The sequence below is a fragment of the Bos grunniens genome, chromosome 5, assembly GCF_055505025.1.
Source record: "Bos grunniens cultivar Pamir isolate PY7600 chromosome 5, Bosgru_T2T1.0, whole genome shotgun sequence".
NCBI classification, from domain to species: Eukaryota; Metazoa; Chordata; class Mammalia; order Artiodactyla; family Bovidae; genus Bos; species Bos grunniens.
This window is the reverse complement of record NC_141169.1, coordinates 97,116,890-97,141,542: the sequence shown is the minus strand read 5'-3', so window position 1 is coordinate 97,141,542 and position 24,653 is coordinate 97,116,890. Positions and strand designations below refer to the sequence as shown.

Genomic DNA, 24,653 nt, shown 5'->3' with positions numbered 1-24,653 from the left:
GTATGAATGAGGGGCTTCCCTCCCCTTGCAGTTCTGCTGGGGATGGATGGACCACAGGGTCTGTGAATGCTCCTGGGTTTTCAGAAGGTGAGGCAAGAAGCCATTTCCTGACTCTGTATTCCTGGTGCCAACCAGGGGCCGCGTGCCCCCGGAATATGTCCTGAGGAGCCTTCCTGGGGCTGCTGCTGTTGCGGGGAGCTAAGTATCAAGCCAAAGGAAAAGTCCTCCTTGGGAAACAGCTCAGCATCTGCAACAATTTCATTTGCAAGATTTCCTGCTGTGGCTAAATGCGGTGGCTGCTTGGTTTGTTATTTAAAAGAGTGACCCTAGTGAGACCAGAGCTCTGATGGGAGTGGGGAGGGGCTGATTTCAGATCAGGAGGAGGAGGAGCACTGAGGATGCCTAACTGAATTCCACTGATGAACTGAAAGAGTCCCTGTTAGTCAATCCCAATCCTTTCTGGATCCTAATGGAAAAACTATTCGAATACTAGTGTTCAAATACTAAGAGAGGCTAGGCATTGGATTCTAGAGCCAGGGGCAGCTGCACTGGGGAGAAGGGGAAGGAAAAGGCAACAGAGAAGCATGCGGGCTGCAGGTCCACGGACAGGGGAGATGTCCTGTCCAGGGGAGATGCCCAGCAGACAGTCAGAGACAGAAGCCTGGAAGAGTCAGGGAACAGGAGCAGAAGAGAACCTTCATGGAGGAAACAGTGGAGACGTGCTCTGGTAAGCCTGGTGAGCCCTTTACATGGAGCAGTTGGCAGATCGAAGGAAGATGGACTGTCTCTCTGCTCTGCACTGGTCTCAAGGAAAGTGTGAATAACCTGGACTGTGCCATCTTTGTTCTATTTAGGACCACTGTGCACAAGAAGGCGGAGGCGAGCGTTTGTGGTCCTCTTAACAATAAGCTGCAAGCAAGGAGGACAGAGGACTGGGGCTTCCCTGGTGGTCTGGTGGTTAGGACTCCGAGCTTTCATTGCCTAGAGCCCAGGTTTAATCTCTGGTGGGGCTACTAAGATCCCATTTTGTGGACAAAAAAAAAAAAAAAAGAGCACAGAGAATGAAGGAGGCTGCCTTCCTGAGTGGCCAGAAGAGATGGCGGCAAGGTTAAGAACAATTATGGTTTCAAAGATATGGTGATTAGAGACCAGGCTTCACAGATATTTATAGTCTAACATGAAGTCAGCCAGGTGAGAGGTACTATCTTCAGATGGTAGCTTACCCAGAGGAAGTTTTTAAGATAAAAGCAGGCATTCCTGAACTGTATTTATGGACCCTAAGGTAATATCCACTTGACTTCCTTGGGTTGTTTGGCAGATGTTTTCATCTTGATATTCCTTCATTGTTAGTTTTGGTTTTTATGAACAAATATTTGGAAAAATCATCTGAATCAGATTTGAATTTAACACTAACAATGAGGAGAAAACATGAACGTACAGAACTGAACACATAGTAAGTTTTTAAAGGAAACGTCCCTTGTCTTGAAAAGAGGAGCAGAGCAGAGACGCTCCTGCGGGGCAGGGAGGTACTGGGTGATGGGAATCTCGGAGATACGTCCTGTAGTCGATCCAAGGATCTTTCTCATGCTGCATGAACAAAGCAGACAGAAGTGTCCCTGATTTCACAGAGCGTACAGGGAAGAGAGGTGATAAAGCACATAATGACGATCGTCTTTATTAGAAAGGCAGAGGATGCAGGGCAGGTGTGTAACAGAGTGATGTCAGCCCAGGGCTTGGCTTGCAGAGGAAGGGATGCCAAGACTGAATCCTGAGGGACAATGAAAAAGGGGCAGGAGAAGAGGGCACGAGCATCTGTGAACCGTCAGGCAGGGGCACCTGGGGAGCACACTTAGGCAGCAGTAGGGGCTGGAAGGGAGAGAGGGCATGGTAGGTTCAGCCTGGCAGGAAGGTGGCATTGAAGAGAGAGCTGCACGAGACAGTTTTGGAAAGCCAGGAAGGCTCACGCTGTGGAAGACTCTATAAACCATATTAAGGAGCTGCGACTTTATTACAGGAGCAATGAAAAGCTGCTGAAAGGTATTAAGCACAAGAGTGATGAAATCACATTTTCATTTTAGATCACTCTGACTGCAGAGGAGATTGAAAAGAAGCAGAACTGGGAGCCAGAAGGTGTTTAAGAGGCCCTGTAGCAATGTGAGTCAGAAGAGGTGGACTGGGATGCAGCACACGGGTCAAAGTAAGAGAAGGCTCTCCAGGGAGAATCCACAGACAAGGTCATGGTTGGCTGGGGCATCAAGGACATCTTGGACATTTTTATTGTAGGCACTGGGTAACAAGAGGTACTCTTTATAAAGGGCTTCCCGGCTCAGTGGTAAAGAATCCGCCTGCCAGTGCAGGAGACCCAAGAGATACAGGTTCAATCCCTAGGTCAGGGAGATCCCTTGGAGAAGGAAATGGCCATGGACTCCAGTAGTCTTGCCTGGGAAATCCTATGGACAGAGGAGCCTGGCAGGCTATAGTCCACGGGGTTGCAAAAAGTCAGACACAACTGAGTGACTAAATAACAACATCCCTTTATAAGAGGTGCCAATTTCTCTAGAAGAGTGTGGGGAGGGTTGATGGGAGATGAGACAGCAGTTGAGCTCTGAATATGGTGTGCTCTAGGGCCCACAGCATCCAAAGGAGAACAGATGTGGTCATAGTTAGAGGGATACACGTGGGGCTCAAGGGAGACATTGCAGCCAGAGACATCAGTTTGGGGGAACTTACAGACATCGCACTCTCAGCAATGGATGAGAAATCTAGCAGAGGGTCTAGGACAGAACCCTGAGAGGCACCAATATTTAAGAGACGTGTAAAGAAACAAGCAAGCTGGGAGGCCAGGACAGATCTGCCAGGAAGGCAGGAAGAAAACCAAGATAGTCCCTAGCAACAAGTGGGAATAATGAGGGATGACAGAGAGAGCAGGGAGTTCAAGGTGGGGGAATGTCAGGGCTGGATCCAGGTCCAGTCACAGAGAGGCTATGGAGTTCAAGTCCCTTCCAGAAGTTAAACAAGCATTAGTCGGTACACATTCAACCTCCTGTAAATACAATATACTTGAACCTCTCCAGAGTACACTTTCTAATATTTTATTTTTTAAGCTGGATGGAGGGTACCTGAGTATGAATTAAGTTTTTCTGAATACGTTTCTATATGTCTGATATAGTTCATAATAAAGGTGAAATGGATACCCAAAACACATTGTTGAGTGAAAGAAAGTACAGTTATCAAACAGTATGTTTGGTTAGAGTTTCATTTATGTAAAACTGTAGATTCATCTCCACACAGGTACACATGTATAGGGAGCTAGTTATAAAGATGGTCATTGATTATTTCATCAATGATTGTTTCTTCAGATTTAAGGTCTTTTTAACTTTTGGGGGGGCCTCTTCCATATTATTTGAATTTTTATTGGAGTATAATTGCTTTACAAAGTTGTGTTAGTTTCTGCTGTACAATGAAATGAGTCAGCTATTGGGCTTCCCAGGTGGCTCAGTGGTAAAGAATGTGCCTGCCAATGCAGAAGATGCAGGAGACGCAGGTTTCATCACTGAGTCAGGAAAATCCCCTGGAGAAGAGTCTCCCTCTTGGACCCCTCTCCACCCCGCACCATCCCACCCATCTAGGTCACCACATGTAGCAGCTTTATACAAATAAAAAAACCACAGAAGCAGATACAGAACCTGTACCTGACTGGTTTATACAAAGGCCCCTATGAGGATGTCCTGCCATCAAAGTTGGATTCTGACTATAACCTGCCAGGCTTCTCTGCCCATGGGGAGGGGTGAGGCCAGGGAAGCAGAATTCCACCCATATCTTCTCACTCAATAAACCAGAACAAGGGCAACCATAAAAATTGTTTCTACAATGGTGCTCTCACTTAATCTCAAAGGCAGAGAGAGGAGAAGCAAAAAAAAAAAAAAGTTTAATTAAAAAAATTTTTTAAGTAATAATAATAAAAACAATAAATGTTCAATGAGCCAAAAAGAAAAAGACATTACCATACATGTAATATCTATTTATGTCATATTTGTAATGTCATATCTGTAAATACAAACTATTAATAACTAATTCCTGGTGGTGAGCACACTGTTATTTGTTGCAAAATTCTTTGTATTTACTAATTTTTTAACCTTTTTCAATAAAATCAAGAGTATTTATTAAAATACAAAAATAAGCCAAGGGACAAACCCTTTTCATGTGCCTACAGACTCAGCTACCTTATTCCCTGTTCCTTCTCAGTACAGCATCATCCCAAAGGTAAGGAGCCAGTCCTCTCTCACATCTATGCCTGTCTCGTCTTTTCCAGTGATCAGGTGTATAGCCATCGGACAGATCTGTGTTCAACTTCAAACTGAACCTCTTAGTTTCAGCATGACCTTAGACAGCTTACACCTACAAGCCCATTCTCTTATATCGTAAAATGCAAGCAATTTTCAAAAGCTGCCTCGTAGAGTTGTTGCCTTGAGGGTTAAATGAGGTTGAACACACAAAACTCTTAAGAGGAAGACCAGACATGTGGGAAGTGATCAAGAAGGAGGGGAGCTGTTCTGTATTTCTTAAAACAAGAACACCACACAGTGAGCTCTGAATCTGGGTTGCCCCCACCATCACTGGCCCGCCCAGTGGCCAACCTTCAACCTCAGACACTGCGAACCGCTCGTCCCGGTATGTGAACCTCCGACCCAGTCTCGGAAGCTCCCCTCCGACCCAGTCTTGGAAACTCCCCTCCAACATCCACCATCGGTGCGCCCTCTGCCACACACTCACCTGTTCAGCATATTGGACTGGTAGATCCTCTTCTCATGGGTATTGTAGCAGCTGCTCTTGGGCTCGGGGATGAAGCTGTGCTCGGACAGCATGTCGGAGGCCGCGGTGGTGATGATGGCGATCCCGTCCCTCACTCTGGCAGGGAGGCCGTAGTCCCACTCATCGTAGGACACAGAGACCAGGCCGGTGGGGAACTCCGAGGGCACTGTGTCCGTGTCCCCCGCCACCAGACTAGGCACAATCCAAGTGTAGCCGTAGCCGGTCAGCCCTACTGAGTTAGCCACTTCGAAGATGTAGGTGGCCTCTTCCTTAGTACAGTAAAGAAGAATGATGGGGCTCTGAAGTTTCTTGAGCTGGTTCTGGATCTTAGAATCCCCATCGTCCAAGGACATGTCCAGCAGAAGGACCTCCTCCAGCTCCCAGCCCACGAAGCTGTTCTCAATGGTGCTGCGTATCTTGTTGACAAAGTCCTGGTAGCCAGGGAAGTAGGTGGTGACGATAGAGAAGATGTACCAGTCATACTCCTCCATGATGTTGAGCATCACGGAAGCCTGCTGTTCAATTGATGGGCCGAACTGGAAGAACATGGAGGATTCATCCTAGAGCAGGAAACATAAAGAAAGAAAAAGAAAGAGAAAAGTCAAAACAAAGATGAGGAGGGAGAGCCTGAACCAGCTGGACGCAGAGGTTTGTTTGTGTCAATTACTCTTTCCACGTTAATGCCTTTAAAGAGGGATATGTTTGAATTGCAAACATTGGTAATACTCTCCTTCTTAAAACCTTCCCCTGGAGAAAACCAACCTGGATCTATGCTCTCTTTGAAGTTCTCGAGGCTACTGCAGAGCCCCAGACAGCCTCTCAAAATCAAATATGTTAGTATTTCTAGAGCAAAATGTAGGAAGAGCCACAAAAAGCAGGATAAAGACTAAAATGGCCTCATGTCAGTTGAGGTCAGGGTTTGCTGTCAAATGAGTTATATAAACACAAACTTGCTCTTTCCAGTTTTTGAGACTTTTGGATTCATCAGTTGTGGGTGTGTTTCATTCAATCTAGGGAATAATCCAAAACGCCCTCAATCTGCCCTTAAATCTGCCTCAAGTAGGGAGGGGGCAGGTGAGTGGTCCAGCAGGTGAGTGGCACTCAGGTATGGTGAGCTGGGAAGTGCACTGTAGCACAAGATTTGATCAGTGCATTGTCTATAAAGACATAACCGTTAAATGAATAGCACATGGAGTTTTCTCTCTGTCTTCTACTCTGGTAATGAGGCATATAGGTTAGAATGAGGCACAGACAGTCTATGTAAGCTACAAGTTACAATGACTTGTCTTCAAGATCATCTGTGATTAAGCCTGTATTCGAGAACAGCATGTAGAGAATAGCTCTTTTTCTTTCCTCTATAATGCCAGGGGTCTCCATCTGACCTGTGTATTACACACAACCCTCTGTCAATGTTAAGCATCTTATGTTTTCTCCCACTTTGTGAGGGGAAAATCCTTTTACATTTCTCCCATTTGAAGCTGTATCCCACCTGCCATTTGGACACGTCAGGCCCTGCATTTTATCTCCATCTTACAGCTAGAAGAATCTGAAACCACAAAATGAAGACCCTCTCAGCCTCATCCTTCTGTTTCAGTCTATTTTCGCCTGAGTTCCTCCTGGGTAATGGCATCTCTTTTCTTGTTCAGTGGCCCCTGTCTCCTATCTGATGGTTTATCTCCATTTTATAACTATCCAAGCTAACAAAATTGTGTCTTTAATTCAAAGGGGGCAGTGCTTTTTTATCCCCGAAACCAGAGCTTTGAAGCATGGTTACAAGAGATCAGGCTTTTAAACAAAATGATGCAGTGATTTCTTAGTCCAGAAACACATTGTTGTACAGCTGAGAAATTGCTGAGTATTTTTTGGGCCCTCGCTATTGAAAAAAAAAAAAAATGCGGGCTGGGAGATATCCAGCTGGTATCCAAAGACCCTGATTCGGCAGCAAGAGCTGCCAGCTCAAGGCTCTGCCAGGGCTGTGTGTGCATCACGTGCCTTGAACTCTTGACATTTTCTTACAAGTGATCCAAGTGAAACAGGAGCTGCTCAGTCATTTGGGGTTAATTCCTTCTGCTATGGGTAAAATGGTGCTTATAATGGATCCCTCCCCTGGCTTAAACATACAGTCTAAGAGAAGCCTCTTAGGACCATGGAACTCAGGGATATAGAGAGGGTGGGGCACCAAGAATGCATGGGGAGGGAATGGAAATTATTTCAGAATAAAAGAAAGTCCAGGGCCAGATGGCTTCCCAGGTGAATTCTACCAAAAGTTTAGAGAACAGCTAACACCTATTCTGCTCAAACTCTTCCAGAAAATTTCAGAGGAAGGAAAACTCTCAAACTCATTCTACAAGGCCACCATCACCCTGATACCAAAACCAAAGATGCCAAACACATACAAAAAAATTACAGGCCAATTTCACCAATATATATAGATGCAAAAATCTTCAACAAAATTTCAGCAAACAGAATCCAACAACACATTAAAAAGCATCATCATCAAGTGGGCTTTATCCCAGGGATGCAAGGATTCTTTGATATATGCAAATCAATTAATGTGATACACAAAATTAACAAATTGAAAAATAAAAACTACATGATTATCTGAATAGATGCAGAGAAAACTTTGGACAAAAATAAACACTCATTTATGATTAAAAAAAAAAAAAACTCTCCAGAAAGTAGGCATTGAAGGAATCTACCTCAACATAATAAAGGCCATACATGACAAACCCACGACAAACATTATTCTCAGTGGTGAAAAACTGAAGGCGTCTCCTCTAAGATCAAGAGCAAGACAAGGGTGCTCATTCTCTTCTCTATTTTTCAACCTAGTTTTGGCAGTCCTAGCCACAGCAATCAGAGAAGAAAAAGAAATAAAAAGAATCCAGATTGGAAAAGAAGAAGTAAAACTCTCACTGTTTGCAAATGACTGATACTACATATAGAAAACCCTAAAGATGCCACCAGAAAATTACTGGAGCTAAGGGTAAAATGGTGTTTATAATGGCTCCCTCCCTTGGCTTAAACATACAGTCAAAGAGGAACCTCTAAGGACTATAGCAAAGTTGCAAGATATAAAATTAATACTCAGAAATCCCCTGCATTCCTACACAGAACAGAATAGTGATTTTCAATTTTTTTTTAAAATGCGGCCAGCCCCTGCTCCTCGTCTTCTACTTCAACGCCAAGTATGGACTGCTCTTCGGGTGACACTGGCCTTGTTCTTGGGTTACAATATAGAGTGGGAATCCAAGGCAGCAAAGCTTATTTATGACAAGACTTGTCAGGGGCCCACAGAGAGCTACAGTAACAGGAAAGGAAGGCCTGTGACAGAACAACTTACCCAGAATGGTTGTGATCACCTTAAAGTGACAGCCATTTGTTTTCCTTGTTACTTTCAGCTAAACTGGGGAGTTTGGGAGATTCTCAAATGAGATGTATTATCACTTGAGTTTTCACCAGCCCAGTGGACATGACAAAGGGACAGATGCATCCAAATATACCTTAAAATGCACGGGCGTAGGATGAGATGGGTAAAACTACTGCCCATTCTATGTTAAACAAACATATCTTATCCCAAGGAGGTTCTTGAACACCCACAAAGCTCCAGCCACAGTGAAGCCACAGCTGATTCCAAAACACAGCTAGAGATAGCCTTGAAGGAAAACCCATGGGCATCCATAGTAAATGAGCCCACACTAATGAGACTGAATTTAAAAGAAAGCCAATCTACTGTATACCAACCTGACCCTCTCCTTTTTAGTCTTCTCTTAAAACTCCCTCACAAAAATAAATGAGCTCTTAAAGAAACTGCCAGCTATTATGTGAAGAAAGCCAATAAATAGTGAAAGTAAAAAAAGGAAAATTAATATGGTTTCAAGTTACCTCCACCACATGCTCATCTTACCTACTAATTCTATTGTTTTCCACAATCATCCTTTTCTGACTTCCTCCACTCCTGTCAATGCCCAGTTCAACCATCTTATCTTGCCAATCCTTCATTAAATAAGGAGGCCTTACAAGGCAATTTTATCTGGGGCACCAAGAGGAGGTTAATGAAACCAAATGGGAATCAAGAGACAAAGTTATAGCTTGGGCAAATGTTTCCTGGTATAATGATTGGTCCAGCGTTATTAATTTAGTTGACACATCAATCTGGTATATAGCAGTCGGGAATGGAACAGCTCTTTTTCAACAAAGCTTTGGGCTAACTATAAGTTGTAAGCAGTGACAGCCTTTGCAAATTATGGTCACAGCCACAAATCAAAGAGCAATCTTGATGTGTGCATGGAGTGGAAAGGACTGTGGCCATGCATCCATCTTGGCAGGCTCCCAGCATGCATTGTGATCACCACAAGAAGTAGCATCTTCTAGGATGAAGGACAGGGATATAACTCAGCTCACTATGCTTCCCCACTAACATTTTTATCTCCTGGTGTCATTACAAAATGTTATGTGCACAGGTCCTTGGAGCAGTCTCCTCAGATTCCCAGTCAAATTTATTATATGAATGTACTTCTTCAACTTGCCTCCAGAGCACCTTTAAAGCAGCCCAAGATAAAGGGTTACCATGACTGATAGGTGCAGCCAGCACAGGGAAGCTATGATGGGACATTAGAGCCTGTCAGTCTGGAACTGTTATGGTGAACCCCATCATGTCGGTGTTCATGATGTTTATTTGATAAGAAGAAGAAACAAAAACAGGTACTATTCCCATTCTACAAACTGCCTCAGAAAATTGCTGCCTAGAAAATTAGCAGTACATGAGATTCTTCTTCTATATCACCGAGATCCCTTACAGATCTGCTTCAGACATAAAGGATATACTAATGGGGTTCAGCTGCCAGTTCATCTTGGGGACTGAATCAGCTGAAGAGAACCCCCTCACCCAGAGTGAATAGAGCGCACGGAGTGACCAGTGGTCATGGAGTCTAAAGACCTAGTCCTCCTGCCTTAATTCTGGGCAACTCTGAAGGATGTGTCTGTCTTCAGAACTTCCCACAAGGTTCCATTAATACTGCATCAAAGGACTTCCTCGGTGGTCCAGTGATTAAGAGTCTGCCTGCCAATGCAGGGGACACAGGGTCCACTCCTGGTCCAGGAAGATCCCATATGCTGCAGGGCAGCTAAGCCAGTGCAGCACAATTACTGAACTCAGCAAGCCCTGGAGCCCACGCTCTGCCGCAAGAGAAGTCACCACAATGAGAAGCCGGCACATCGCAACTAGAGTATAGCCCTTGTTCGCAGTAACTAGAGAAAGCCTGCGCACATCAGCAAAGACCCAGCACAGTCAGAAATAAATAAAGAAAATACTGTCTCACACTGTATTTCTCCCTCTGTCTACTCCTGCCCTTCCATTCAGGGCGTGTAGGACTGGAGAGCATTCCCTCCTAAACCTCCTATGCACCAACTTCATCTCAGATCACCTCAGGGAACCAAACTGGAGACTTTATCCATTTCCCTTTTCTGATGTGGAAAAGAGACAACTTGAAAGTGAACATGGTATCTGTTTTCAAATATAAAAATGATTTATATGGTATAAAAATAAGTCTCTGCCCATTGGCTCCAGAGGAGAAAACTGGGACCAGTGAGCAGAAGTAGTAAAAGGCAACATTGGGCTCAATGGAGAAAGTACATTTGCAACAATTATAGCTGTTTAAAATGAAATGGGCCTCGTAAGGTAAGGAGCTTGCTGTCGTTATGAACATTCAAAAAGGAGTTGGATTATTAACAGATAAGGGATTCTCCCCAGCACTCCATGTGGAAAATGCCATGCTCATCTCTCAGGCCTATTTCAAAAGTCAGCTTTTTTTATGCTTGTTGTCTTTTCTGACTTTCCCAGGTCAAGATAATTCTCTCTGCTCTGTGCTTTCACAATATTTTATACATGCCCCATCACCATATTTATTTATTGAACACATTTTAATCAAGTATAATTGATGTACAATATGATATAAATTATAGGTGTGCAATACAGTGACTAACAACTTTATTTTTTTAATTTTATTTTATTTTTAAACTTTACAATATTGTATTAGTTTTGCCAAATATCAAAATGAATCCACCACAGGTATACCTGTGTTCCCCACCCTGAACCCTCCTCCTTCCTCCCTCCCCATACCCTCCCTCTGGGTCGTCCCAGTACACCAGCCCCAAGCATCCAGTATTGTGCATCGAACCTGGACTGGTGACTGGTTTCATACATGATATTATACATGTTTCAATGCCATTCTCCCAAATCTCCCCACCCTCTCCCTCTCCCACAGAGTCCATATACTCCATCTATAGTTATTATAAAATACTGGCTATATTCCCCATGTTGTACAATTTTTCCTGCTGGCTTATTTTATACCTCATAGTTTGTAGCCGTTACTCCCCTACCTCTATATTGCCCCTCCTTACTTGCCTCTGTGGTAATCACTACTTTCTTCTCTGTATCTGTGAGTCTTTCTTTTTTGTTGTTATATTCACTAGCTTGCTGTATTTTTTTTTAGATTCCACATTTAAGTCATATTATTCAATATTTATCTTTCTTTGTCTAACATCTCATTTAACATAATACTCTTCAAGTCTATTCCTGTTGCTGCAAATGGCAAATTTTCATTCATTTTTATGGCTGAATTGTATTCCATTGTGTGTGTGTGTGTGAGTGTGTATACACATACACTCACAGACCACATCTTATTTATCTATTCATCTGCTGATGGACACTTAGGTTGCTTCTATATCTTAGCAAGTGTACATGAGGCCACCATGAACACTGGGATACATGTGTCTTTTTAATCAGTGTTTTGCGTTTTTTCAAATATATACCCAGGAGTAGAACTGCTGGGTCTTCAGTTCAGTTCAATTGAGTTGCTCAGTCGTGTCCGACTCTTTGTGACCCCATGAATCGCAGCATGCCAGGCCTCCCTGTCCATCACCAACTCCTGGAGTTCACTCAGACTTACGTCCATTGAGTCGGTGATGCCATCCAGCCATCTCATCCTCTGTTGTCCCCTTCTCTTCTTGCCCCCAATCCCTCCCAGCATCAGGGTCTTTTCCAATGAGTCAACTCTTCGCATGAGGTGGAATTTCAGCTTTAGCATCATTCCTTCCAAAGAAATCCCAGGGCTGATCTCCTTCAGAAGGGACTGGTTGGATCTCCTTGCAGCCCAAGGGACTCTCAAGAGTCTTCTCCAACACCACAGTTCAAAAGCATCAATTCTTTGGCGCTCAGCTTTCTTCACAGTCCAACTCTCACGTCCATACATAACCACTGGAAAAACTATAGCCTTGACTAGATGGACCTTTGTTGGCAAATAATGTCTCTGCTTTTGAATATGGTGTATAGGTTGGTCATAACTTTTCTGCCAAGGAGTAAGCGTCTTTTAATTTCATGGCTGCAGTCAGAGTTCTTTTTGCCTTTTGGTACTGTTCATGGTGTTCTTGAGACAAGCTTACTAGAGTGGTTTGCCATTCCTTCCTCCAGAGTTGTGGTTTTTCAAGTAGTCATGTGTAGATGTGAGAGTTGGATCATAAAGAAGGCTGAGTGCCAAAGAATTGATGCTTTCGAACTGTGGTGTTGAAGAAGACTCTTGAGAGTCCCTTGGACTGCAAGGAGATCAACGAGTCATTCTTAAAGGAAATCAACCCTGAATAGTCATTGGAAGGACTGGTGCTGAAGCAGAAGCTCCAATACTTTTGTCTACGTAATATGAAGAGCCGACTCATTGGAAAAGACTGTGATGCTGAGAAAGACTGAAGGAAAAAGGAGAAGAGAGCAGCAGAGGATGAGATGATTAGATAGCATCACCAACTCAATGGACATGAGTCTGAGCAAACTCCAAGAGACAGTGAAGGACAGAGAAGCCTGGCGTGCTGAAGTCCATCGAGTGGCAAAGAGTCAGACATGGCTTAGGGACTGAAGAAGAACAACAACAATGGTAGTTCTATTTTTATTTTTTTAAGGGACCTCCATACTATTTTCCATAGTGATTGCACCAATTTACATTCCCACCAACAGTGTTTGAGGATTCCCTTTTCTCATGGGAAGCATATTTGTGCACTTCGTCCCATTAAAAAATGTGCATTTCTCAAGAGCAGGAATTGCACCTTATTCATCTCTGAATCTCCAGAGATTGTGAGATGAATTTCCAGGCACGTGAAAAAAATTTAAATGTTTGTTGTATTAATATTACAAAGTACATTCCTTTGTTGGGTGGGAGATGAACTGAAATGACCTTGATGGTCTCAACTGGTTCCAAATTTCTATGCTGATGGCACATGTCTGCAGTTATGCCTGAATGGTTGTGCACTTGTACAAAAAGTGAAGGGGATCCACCTTGGAGCCAGGCCGAGAGGCAGGAAGTGTACCAGTCATTTCTTCATTCTTCTCTACAGCAAATTCCATGAAGCATCATCTGCACTTCTTCCAACTCCTCTTCTACCATTCTTTCTTGTACTAATTCCAATCACACTTCCAACCCCACTCCTCCTTCCCAAAAGATCATCTTGTGAAACGCAGTGGTGACATTTGAGTTGCCAACTCTAATGTCCATCTGCAGCCTTTGACTTGGGTCATCACAGGCTCCTAAATATGCTTTCGTCCCTTGGTTTCCAGGGCTTCGTATTCACTTGACTTTCCTCCTAACTTACTGGTAGCTGTTCTTCCATTTCCTTTGCTGGTCCCTCCTCTTCCTTCTGATCCTTTGAAGCGGGCATGCCCCAGAGTCAATCTTTGATCCTCGTTTTGTTCCCCTTCTCAGAGATCTCACTCAGTTTCCTGATTTAAATCCCAATTCGTTGCCGATTGCTCTCACACTTCTTTCTCCAAAACTTCAGACTGATACATCAAACTGCCTATTCTACATCCCCATTTGGACATCTCTGAACCACCTCCAACATTTCCAAAATGGAAATGTTTCCAATTTCACTTCAAGGCAATTCTCTCCTCCCACTGCCAACCCCGCTCTTTCTTTGGACTTCTACATCCAATCAGCCAGGACACCTTGACTGCCTTACCTTCAAAAGGCTGTCCATACAGAGCCTTTTACCACCCACGTTGTTTGAGCCACCCTAATCCTTCACCTGTCATTGAAAGGCCTGCTAACTGGTCTTCCTGCCTCTGCTCCAGTCTCATGTACAACAAAGAAGCAAGATGATTCTTTGAAAGCTTAAATCATAAGATGTTATCTTCTGTCCCAAACCCTCAATGACTTCACAACTCACTAAAAGGAAAAAGCTGACACCCATGATTGGAACCCCACTGGCCCTCAGATCCCACCTTCTCCAACTCTACCTCTCACTCTCCTCCAAGCATGCTGAATTAAATACACTAATTCCCACCCCAGACCTTTATTCAAGCTATAGCCTCTGCCTGAAACACTTCATCCAGCTTCCCAGGTACCCACAGGGCTAACACACACACCTGGTACAAGTCTTCACTAAAACCTCACCTTCTCAACAAAGCTCAATCCTGAGCCTGCGATACGATACAATAGTCACCCTCTCCCATCAAACGCAGGCCTGAGCCCTCTTATCCTGCCATCATATGAAACCCACTTTTAATTATGAATCCACTTTTGATTTTTGCCTCAGCATTCATCACCATCAAATATAATACAATGTATTTATCATGAATGTTTGCCTCTTCCCAACTAGAATGTAAATACCACAAAGGCCGGCATCAATTTATTTGTTTATTGCTGTAACTCAGCACCTCGAATGGCCCTGGCCCAAAGTGGACTCTCAGTAAACAGCTGTTGAATCTTAAAAAGTAGTAATTTGCCATTGTTTGTGTTTGTATGTGTTCACATTTTTCTGTGGGGTGTGGGGTTCATGTATCTTTTCTAGTTAGTGTGTTCACGTTCTTCAGATAAATATCCAGAAGTAGAACTGCTGAATCATACGGTAGATCTATGTTCAACTTTTTGAGGACCCCCATACTGTTCTCCATAGTGGCTGTACCAGTTTACATTCCCACCAATAGTACCCGAAGGCTCCCTTTTCTCCACATCCTCACCAACACTTGTCATTTCTTGTCTTTTTAATAATAGTCATTCTAAAAGGTATGGGCTCCTGTTTTACTATAGTTTTGATTTGCATTTCCCTGAAGATTTGTGATGCTGAGCATCTTTTCATGTGCCTGTTGGCCATCTGCATGTTCAGGAAAAACATCTATCCAAGCCCATTTTTTAATCATATTGTTTGCTTTTTTGCTATTGAGCTTTATGAGTTCTTTATGTATTTTATATATTAAAATCTTATCAGATATATGATTTACAAATATTTCTCCCATTCAGTAGGTAGGCCTTTCATTTTGTTGATGGTTTCCTTTGCTGTGCAGAAGATTTTTAGTTTGATGTAGTACCACTTGTTTATTTTTGCTTCTGTATTACTCAGCCATAAAAAAGAATGGAATCTTGCCATTTGTGACAACATGGTAGGACCTTGAGGGCATTATGCTAAGTGAAATAAATCAGGCAGAGAAAGACAAATACCATGTGATTTCACTTATATGTGGATTCTTTAAAAAAAAAAAAAAAGCAAACAAATCAAATGAAAACAAAACAAAAAAACAAAGCCAAGCTCACAGATACAGAGAACAGACTGGAGGTTGCCAGAGGCAATGGATGGGGAGTAGGTGAAATGGGTGAAGGAAGTCAATGGTACAAAGTTCCAGTTATAAAATAAATACGTCACTGGGATGTAATGTACCACATGATGACTATAGTTAATAATACTGTACTGCATATTTGAAAAACTGCTAAAACCTTAAAAGTTCTCATCACAAGAAAAAAAAGTTTTATAACATGTTTGGTGATGAATGGTAACAATACTTGCTGTGATCATTTCACACGGTTTACAAATACGGAATCATTATATTGCATGCTCAAAATAAATATAATATTACATATCAATTACACCTCAATTACAAAAGTGGCAATTGATGTTGCATCCAGATAATTCTCATGCATGCATGCTAAGTCACTTTAGTTGTGTCTGACTCTTTGCAACCCCATGGGCTACAGCCCTCCAGACTCCTCTGTTCATGGGATTTCCCAGGCAAGAATACCGGAGTGGGTTGTCATGCCCTCCTCCAGGGTATCTTCCCAGCCCAGAGATCAAACCCACATTTCATATGTTTCCTGTATTAGCAGGTAGGTTCTTTAACCACTAGCACTACCTGGGAAGCCATAGATAATTTTCAAATCTAGTTTATTTTTGTTGGCTATTGAACTGATAACATTTTCCAGCATTTTATTTATTTTTTAATTGAAGAATAATTGCTTTATAGAATTTTGTTGGTTTCTGCCAAACATGAATCAGCCGTGGATATACATATATCCCCTGAAGTCCCTCATGCTACACAAATCTTAGCAATGTATAACATCCTAGGGATTACAAGCCTGCTAGGCCATTAAAGCAATTTCAGATTAAATAAATCTGACCTTTCTCCTCCTTCTGTTTGCCTTCTAAATTCAGTTCTTAAGAAGGATCTGTGTTTGAAAAAAGGCTAGAATCTCTAGGCTTTTGCTGAAAACCTCCACTACCCATCAGATTTAGAAGGCAAATGCAGAAATGACGGGCTAAGAGGTCAGGTTCCTCCAAGCTGGGCCAGTCCTGGGTATTTCTTCTCTACTTTTTCCATACCGAGCACAAAGTAGAAGCAGAATATGGGGACAAAAATCTCTCCTCTCCCAACACAAGGGGAGGATTTTTCTCTACCCCTCCAACTCCAAGAGATCCCCTTTTTGGTGACTATAAACTCTGATATCAACCATCATTTTTTTTCAGGTGACTAAGGCTGGTGTAGCTATTTAGAGTGGGTTTGGTTAGTGTCAATTCTGTGAGCCCTGCAAGAAAGAAGAAAACACCCGATGTTCTTGCCATTAATCAGAAATATCATGAGTGAAACACACAAATGAAGCTCACTGGTGGAGACGCATGATCTTTCCTGCCAGTTAAATGCCAGATTCATTCTCAGTAAACCCTTGCACACAAAGAGAATGCTCTGGGTTTTCAAAAGCCCATGAACAGACATTCAAGCAGATTGAGCTAGTCTAACAGCCATTCTGGATAGCTAAACAACTCCCCCAGAAGCCGGCATTCTTTTTCTTATTTGTTCTTTCAGAAGATAATTTTGCTTTCTCCTTGAATTGTGTCCTAGTTTCTTCCCTGAATCTCCCTCTTGGATGTGCTTCAATCGCTGAATTTAAGCCACAGCTGAGAAACAAACTAAAAGTATTCACTTTGAGAATGTCTACAAGGTCCTTCCTATTCTAGGTCTCAGGGACAATTTTTTAGCAAGAAGAGAGCTTACCAGCAACAGACAGGGCAATAAGAGGAGAAGAATAAAAAAGTCCAATTCCCTCTCACTAAAATACTCAAGTGAATTAAAGAATTAAGTCAGGAAGCAAAAGGCCTGGAGAATACCAAGAGGACTTTCAGAATGTGCTTGGGCTCTGCTATAAGGTATCAAGACAACAAAATCCTAACAAGGCAGCTGCATTTCATCTTAAATTAAAATTCTTCACTATGGCCAGTGTTTTCTGCACATCAAAACAACTCTCAGATGAACTGACTTGTATTTTTATTAAGAGATCCTTTTCTATAAAAGAATGAGCTGACATATTCAACAATCACCATGTTCTGTGACTGAATAAACATACTTTTAAATAAATGCAAGTGGAGAAAGCAGGGGAATGGGAAAAGTTGGGGGGAAAATGAAATAGAGAAAAATAGTATAAACATCAAACCAACAGTATTAATTAGGATTATCAATATCAGACTATATTTATTTAGACAAGTTTACAAAATCAAGTGTGCTCCACACAAATATAGATCTGGGCATTTTCATGGATTAAAAAAAAAGCATTTTATAGATAAAAAGAAGGGCATGGTAAAACTAAACCACAGAATCAAGAGAAAAGAAAAATTTTATTAGGAGCGAAATGCAAAATCAAAACTGCTTATACCATCAAAATCTTTCTATTTCACTTAAGCCAAGAGGGTGGAGTTTACAGAAGAAATGTGCTCATTAATAAAGAACAGGGTGAAGTACAGACCAGTGATGGTACTGGACGCATCAGCAGCATTTTTCAGAGTGAAGATGTAGACATTTGTCTCAAAAACATTAATGTTCCCATCTCTTAATATGTATTTGCTCAGAGCATCACATTCATATACCAATGGGAGTAAAGAATTGGGGAGGTGCTCACAAGAGGAGATGAGGAGGAAAGGCATTTTATACTTGACAAAGCTAAGAGTGCTGGTACCTTATATGTTGCTGAAAATAACAAAGCCCTGGTTCTAAATACAGTAGCTATGTTCATGCACATGGGTCTCTTCAAAAGATTCCTGGAAAACAAAAAGTTCTCTGTCCTTCTGTCCCTGCTCTATAGAGAAAGATGAAACATTGCTGAATTGAGAATCTGGACCAATTGTGCTCTTTGGCACAGGTCAACAAGCCATTGCTGGGAGAAATATCAATAACCTCAGATATGCAGATGACACCACGCTTATGGCAAAGAGGGAAGAGGAACTAAAGAGCCTCTTGATGAAAGTGAAAGAGGAGAGTAAAAAAGCTGGCTTAAAACTCAACATTCAAAAAGCAAAGATCATGGCATCCAGTCCCATCACTTCATGGCAAATAGATGAGGAAACAACAGAAACAGTGAGAGACTTTATTTTTCTGGGCTCCAAAATCACTGCAGATGGTGACTGCACTCATGGAATTAAAAGACGCTTACTTCTTGGAAGAAAGGCTATACGAACCTAGACAGCATATTAAAAATCAGAGACATTACTTTGCCTACAAAGGTCCATATAGTCAAAGCTATGGTTTTCCCAGTAGTTATGTATGGATGTGAGAGTTGGACCATAAAGAAAGCTGAGTGCCAAAGAATTGATGGTTTTGAATTGTGGTGTTGGAGAAGACTCTTGAGAGTCCCTTGGACTACAAGGAGATCAAACCAGTCAATCCTCAAAGAAATCAGTCCTGAATATTCATGGGAAGGACTGATGCTGAAGCTGAAGCTCCAGTATTTTGGCCAGCTGACACGAAGAACTGACTAACTGGAAAAAACCCTGATGCTGGGAAAGACTGAATGTAGGAGGAGAGGGGGATGACAGAGGATGAGATGGTTGGATGGCATCACCGACTCAATAGAAATGAATGTGAGCAAGCTCTGGGAGATGGTGATGGACAGGGAAGCCTGGTGTGCTGCAGTCCAAGGAATCGCAAAGAGTCGGACACAACTGAGCGACTGAACTGACTGAACAAGCCATTGCCCCCAGGGGCATAAAGAAGTTTCCTGAAAAAGTTTTTCCCAACAAATATCCAGTGATCTGTTGCCCCAGGTCCCTGTACTGAGAAACTGATCACTACTTCCTCACAGAAAGCCAAGGATGGCTGTTCACAATTAACATGGCTTCGAAACTTTCACTTTTCCAAACCAATTTGGTCCTCTGTCTAAAAAAGGTAACACAGTTTGAAGGGCTCCAGAAATGAAAAGAAAATTGCATACAAGCAAATTAAATATACATATCCATCTTCAACCGCTTGTCATCACCTGCCTGGCTCCGCCTGACTTGACTGTGGACTTAGAATTTTAGCCACCAGTTGTGCCTTCCACCCTTTAAAGCAGGACTGGTTGCGTCCCATCCTCAGCCAGGACATCTTCTAGAGCGGACTGGGCTGCCCCAACTCCAGAATTTAGAGCACGTGATGTGAGCCTGGCTGGGTGCAGAAGAAGGCTTCCCCCTTCAGACTCACTATGTGCCCACCCAAACTTCTGCGTGACTTTTATTCCTGTCTCTACCAGATGAGATTGGGCTTCCCTGGTGGCTCAGCTGGTAAAGAATCTGCCTGCAATTCAGGAGACCTGGGTTCAATCCCTGGGTTAGGAAGATCCCCTGGAGAAGGGAAAGGCTACCCACTCCAGTATTCTGGCCTGGAGAATTCCATGGACTGTATAGTCCATGGGGTCGCAAAGAGTTGGACACAACTGAGTAATTTTCACTTCCTACCAGATGAACAGCCCTACTCAGACCTTCCCACTTTCTGCACAGTCCCTGCTGAAACCCTTGATGCTGGACACTCCCTGCTCCCTATATCCAGGTGCCAACAGAGACTGGATACCCTTTCTTGCTCTTAATAATAAGAAGTTTATGTTGCTTTGTCCACTATTGTATCAAACCCCTGCATTCCCACACCATCCTGAATCACACCAAGTGTGGGTTATTTGATTCGAAATATGTTTTTTGGAGGGCTGGTGGTGCTAGTGGTAAAGAACCCACCTGACAATGCAGGAGGCATAAGAGACATGGGTTCGCACCCTGGGTTAGGAAGATGCCCTGGAGGAGGGCATGGCAACCTACTCCAGTATTCTTGCCTGGAGAATCCCATGGACAGAGGAGCCTGGAGGGCTTCAGTCCATGGGGTCACAAAGACTGAAGTGACTTGCATGCATGTACACATGCTTTTTGGAGCTTGCTGGCTCCTCCCTTGCAGCAGGCAGTGTACAAGGTAAGATCCACTCTCTCCCTGCCCTTGGCCTCTCCTTAAACTCATTTAGACTTCAGAATGCCTGGCTTGCAAAAAGGTGAAAGTGGTGTCCAGTGCTGGATTGTTTACATCTAAGTTTCTCTGAAATTTTCTTTGTTCACTTCATGCTGAAAATCACTCTCGGAGACTCACTATGGAAATTATTCAACTTTCACTTTGGCTATGCCTCCTTCGTGCCTATGGGTTAATAGCACAAATAACTCTTTAAGAGTTCAGAATTCCTAACGGCTTACCCTTCATTTTCGTTCCCTCCAGCTCTGGGACATGTGAGTATAGGAAGTCTCACTGAGTACACAGCTTTATCGGCTGGAACTAACATCTAGTCCCCAGCTGGACAAAGGGAGAACCACAGGATCCTGTCCATGTTCCTAGAAAATACCTGTCTATTTCTCTGTCCACACACAGAAGGAATACTCAGCTGAGAAGGTACAGAATGCTACAGATCCAGTTTCCAAAGCAGTCCAGGGTAACCGTCTCTGGCCAGCCTGCCCCTCCCCCCACCAATGCAGCAGTACCAACTCTGCCAATATCCCGGCCATCTTGTCACTGGTGTCCTGGGCACTGGTGTCTTGAGCAATGCAACCCAGGCTGAGGCTTCTTCCTTTGTTGACTCTCTTTGCCCACAGTGTTAGTCCCACAGATGAAGACCCCACTGGAAGATTTCCCTGGTGACTCAGACAGTAAAGAATCTGCCTGCAAAGCAGGAGACCCAGGTTCTATCCCTGGGTTGGGAAGATCCTCTGGAGAAGGAAATGGCAACCCACTCCACTATTCTTGCCTGGAGAATTCCATGGACAGAGGAGCCTGTTGGGCTACACAGTCCATGGGGTCACAAAGCGTCAGACATTACTGAAGCAATTAATACACCCACAACTGGCCTACACTTTTAGCCCAGCATTTCCATTCTCCTCTCTGGGGACACGGGTAGCTGAAATGCTGTCAGTATCTCACTTTGATTCTGAAAGACTGGCAGTGGGCATCACACAAGGGCAGTATCAAAGGTGGCAAGATCACTTCTAAAGATAAGAACTGGATGAGGAAAGGAATGGCCAATATATACATTGTTCTTTTGAAGTTTGTATATTTGTTTGTTTTTAAACCACATTCAGTGGTCTCCTACTTTTCTATAGTTCATATACTTCACCTAAATACATTTCCTTTCATGGAAGCATGTGAGCAGAAAAAGAGTTCTTTAAAAGAAAATGCCAACTGGCATTTCAAACAGAAAGAAACTCAGAGCTTAGCCTTTCACCCATCCTCATCAGAGTCTCTGTAGTACAGAGCCATGGTTACAATCAGATGCTGGCACTTATTAATCTCTCATCTAGGTTCTTCACAGTGGGGCCTCTGCCTACAGATGAATCATCCCAGACGAGTATGATTCTTACACGGTCTCATTATCTTTAGACTTGGCAGAAAAGCCACTCACCTATCAGGCTTTTATCAGCTGGCTGTGAATTCTGATCCAGGCTGACAAAAACAAAATGGCGGATCCTGATGGTCCACGGCGACATTTTGATGTTACTTCGGTAGCTTAAGTGTAAGTGTTAGTCGCTCAGTCGTGCCCTACTCTTTACGACCCCATGGATGGCAGCCCACCAGGCTCCTTTGTCCATGATATTTTCCAGGCGAGGATACGGGAGTGTGTTGCCATTTCCTAAACGCTCTATTAAATAAATGCCAGCCTGGGATCTCAAAGAAGACACACTAACCTGAGTGACTTGAGAATACTCTAATCCAGCTCACACACAATTAAACCAGTTCAGGAAAATGGGAGGAGGAACTAGACTATTTCCCAAGCCTTCAAAGAAAATTCCACATTCTTCCTCAGTTACATAGGCCAGTGAGTTCAGCAATCCTGACTTTCAGAAATTCTTCCCTAGCTCTGTCTCAATTCCATCATGCCACAGATGGAATTTGGCTCTCATATTTCCCTTGGTATGTGCATGCTAAGTTGTTTCAGTTGTGTCTGACTCTTTATGACTCTACAGACTGTAGCCCATCAGGCTCCTCTGTCCATGGGGTTCTCCAGGCAAGAATACTGGAGTGGGTTGCCATTTACTTCTCCAGGGGATCTTCCTAACCCATGGATCAAACCTGTGTCTCTTATGTCTCCTGCACTGGCAGGTGGGTTCTTTACCACCAGCGCCACCCGGGAAGTCTTTCCTTGATGAAAGGTCTTCAAAAATTTTGTCAAACTAAATTAAGGCAATGTCAACTTAGAAGATGGTGTGTGATTTGCTTTGTGTGTAAAGATTATTATACTTACTCTCAATCTTTTCTTCCTTAGACTAAACTGATCCTTTTATGTCTCAGCAATTATGGTTCTTATTACAATATTTATTGAGTTTAAAGTGTATTAGGTGTTTATACATGTATTACATTCATTAATTCTCATACCTCTATGCAGTAAGCCCTATTACTCTCTCAGTTTCAGCAACAGAGAAAGTAAGCTTTTGAGAAGTAATGCACCCAAGGCCACTGCTAGTTTGAGACTCTAGCTGGGTCTGCCTACAGAGTGTACTTATATAACCACCATACCACACAGCCTCAAGCTTCTGTAAATCATCTTTATGGCTCCTATCTGAAAAATTTACACCTCCTGTTTTAGCTGTGAACCACAGAATGATCATAATCATCTACTAAACGTCTAATCCCAGCCTAGTATAGTACACAGACTATTTTCATGAGTCCTTAAGCTTATGTATCCATCCACTAGCATAGTTGTACTACCAACTAATGATGGACCTGGTACACGTTATCACCCTATTCAGTTCAGCTCAATTCAGTCACTCAGTTTTGTCCAACTCTTTGTGACCCCAAGGACTGCAGCATGCCAGGGTTCTTTGTCCATTGCCAACTCCCAGAGCTTGCTCAAACTCATGTCCATCAAGTCAGTGATGCCATCCATCCATCTTATCCTCTGTCATCCCCTTTTCCTCCTGCCTTCAATCTTTCCCAGCAACAGAGTCTTTTCCAATGAGTCAGTTCTTTGCATCAGGTAGCCAGAGTACTGGAGTTTCAGCTTTAGCATCAGTCCTTCCAATGAATATTCAGGACTGATTTCCTTTAGGATGGACTGGTTGGATCTCCTTACAGTCCAAGGGACTCTCAAGAGTCTTCTCCAATACCACAGTTCAAAACCATCAATTCTTTGGTGCTCAGCTTTTTTTATGGTCCAACTCTCACATCCATACATGACTACTGGGAAAACCATAGCTTTGACTAGACAGCCCTTTGATGACAGAGTAATGTCTCTGCTTTTTAATACGCTCTCTAGTTGGTCATAGCCTTTCTTCCAAGGAGCAAGGATGGAAGGACTAAACTGAGCTGAACTGAATAGAGTAATTTCATGGCTGTAGTCACCATCTGCAGTGATTTTGGAGGCCAAGAAAATAAAGTCTCTCACTGTTTCCACTGTTTCCTCATCTATTGGCCATGAAGTGATGGGACTGGATGCCATGATCTTCATTTTTTGAATACTGAGTTTTAAGCCAGCTTTTTCACTCTCCTCTTTCATTTTCATCAAGAGGCTTTTTAGTTGCTCTTCGCTTTCTGCCATAAGCATGGTGTCATCTGCATATCTGAGGTTATTGATATTTCTTCTAGCAATCTTGATTCCAGCTTGTGCTTCATTCAGTCCAGCATTTTGCACGATGTACTCTGCATATAAGTTAAATAAGCAAGGTGACAATATACAGCCTTGACATACTCTTTTCCCAATTTGGAACCAGTTTGTTGTTCCATGTCTGGTTCTAACTGTTGCTTCTTGACTTACATACAGATTTCTCAGGACGCAGGTAAGGTGCTCTGGTATTCCCATCTATTTCAGGATTTCCCACAGTTTATGGTGATCCACACAGTCAAAGGCTTTAGCATAGTCAACGAATCAGAAGTAGATGTTTTTCTGGAATTCTCGTGCTTTTTCTATGATCCAACAGATGTTGGCAATTTGATCTCTGGTTCCTCTGCCTTTTCTAAATCCAGCTTGAACATCTGGAAGTTCTCAGTTCATGTACTGTTCAAGTCTAGTTTGGAGAGTTTTGAGCATTACTTTGCTAACGTGTGGGATGAATGCAATCATGTGGTAGTTTGGACATTCTTTGGCATTGTCTTTTCTCTTGTATTGAACGTTGTACAACTGGTTCTTTATTATCTTATTAGTTGTTTGCTAATCAATCAAATATTTATTAAATACCCGTCACGTGCTATAACAAGTAGTGATAAGGTATAAGTCTTTATCCTCATCCTCAGAGTGAGACAACTGGACAATAAGATCAAAATATACAGA

At 42.8% G+C, this 24,653-nt stretch overlaps 1 protein-coding gene across 2 annotated transcripts in view; it reads right to left on the bottom strand.

Moving 5' to 3' along the window:
- GRIN2B (glutamate ionotropic receptor NMDA type subunit 2B) overlaps positions 1-24,653 on the bottom strand; it is a 436,266-nt gene that overhangs the window by 217,199 nt on the left and 194,414 nt on the right. The window contains exon 3 of one of the 2 annotated variants that reach the window (XM_086404097.1): positions 4,774-5,372. In XM_086404097.1, coding sequence (XP_086260223.1) covers positions 4,774-5,372 — 599 coding nt within the window. Of the gene's footprint in view, positions 1-4,769; positions 5,373-24,653 lie in introns of those variants that run through there. The other variant, XM_086404095.1, reaches the window with a different exon arrangement.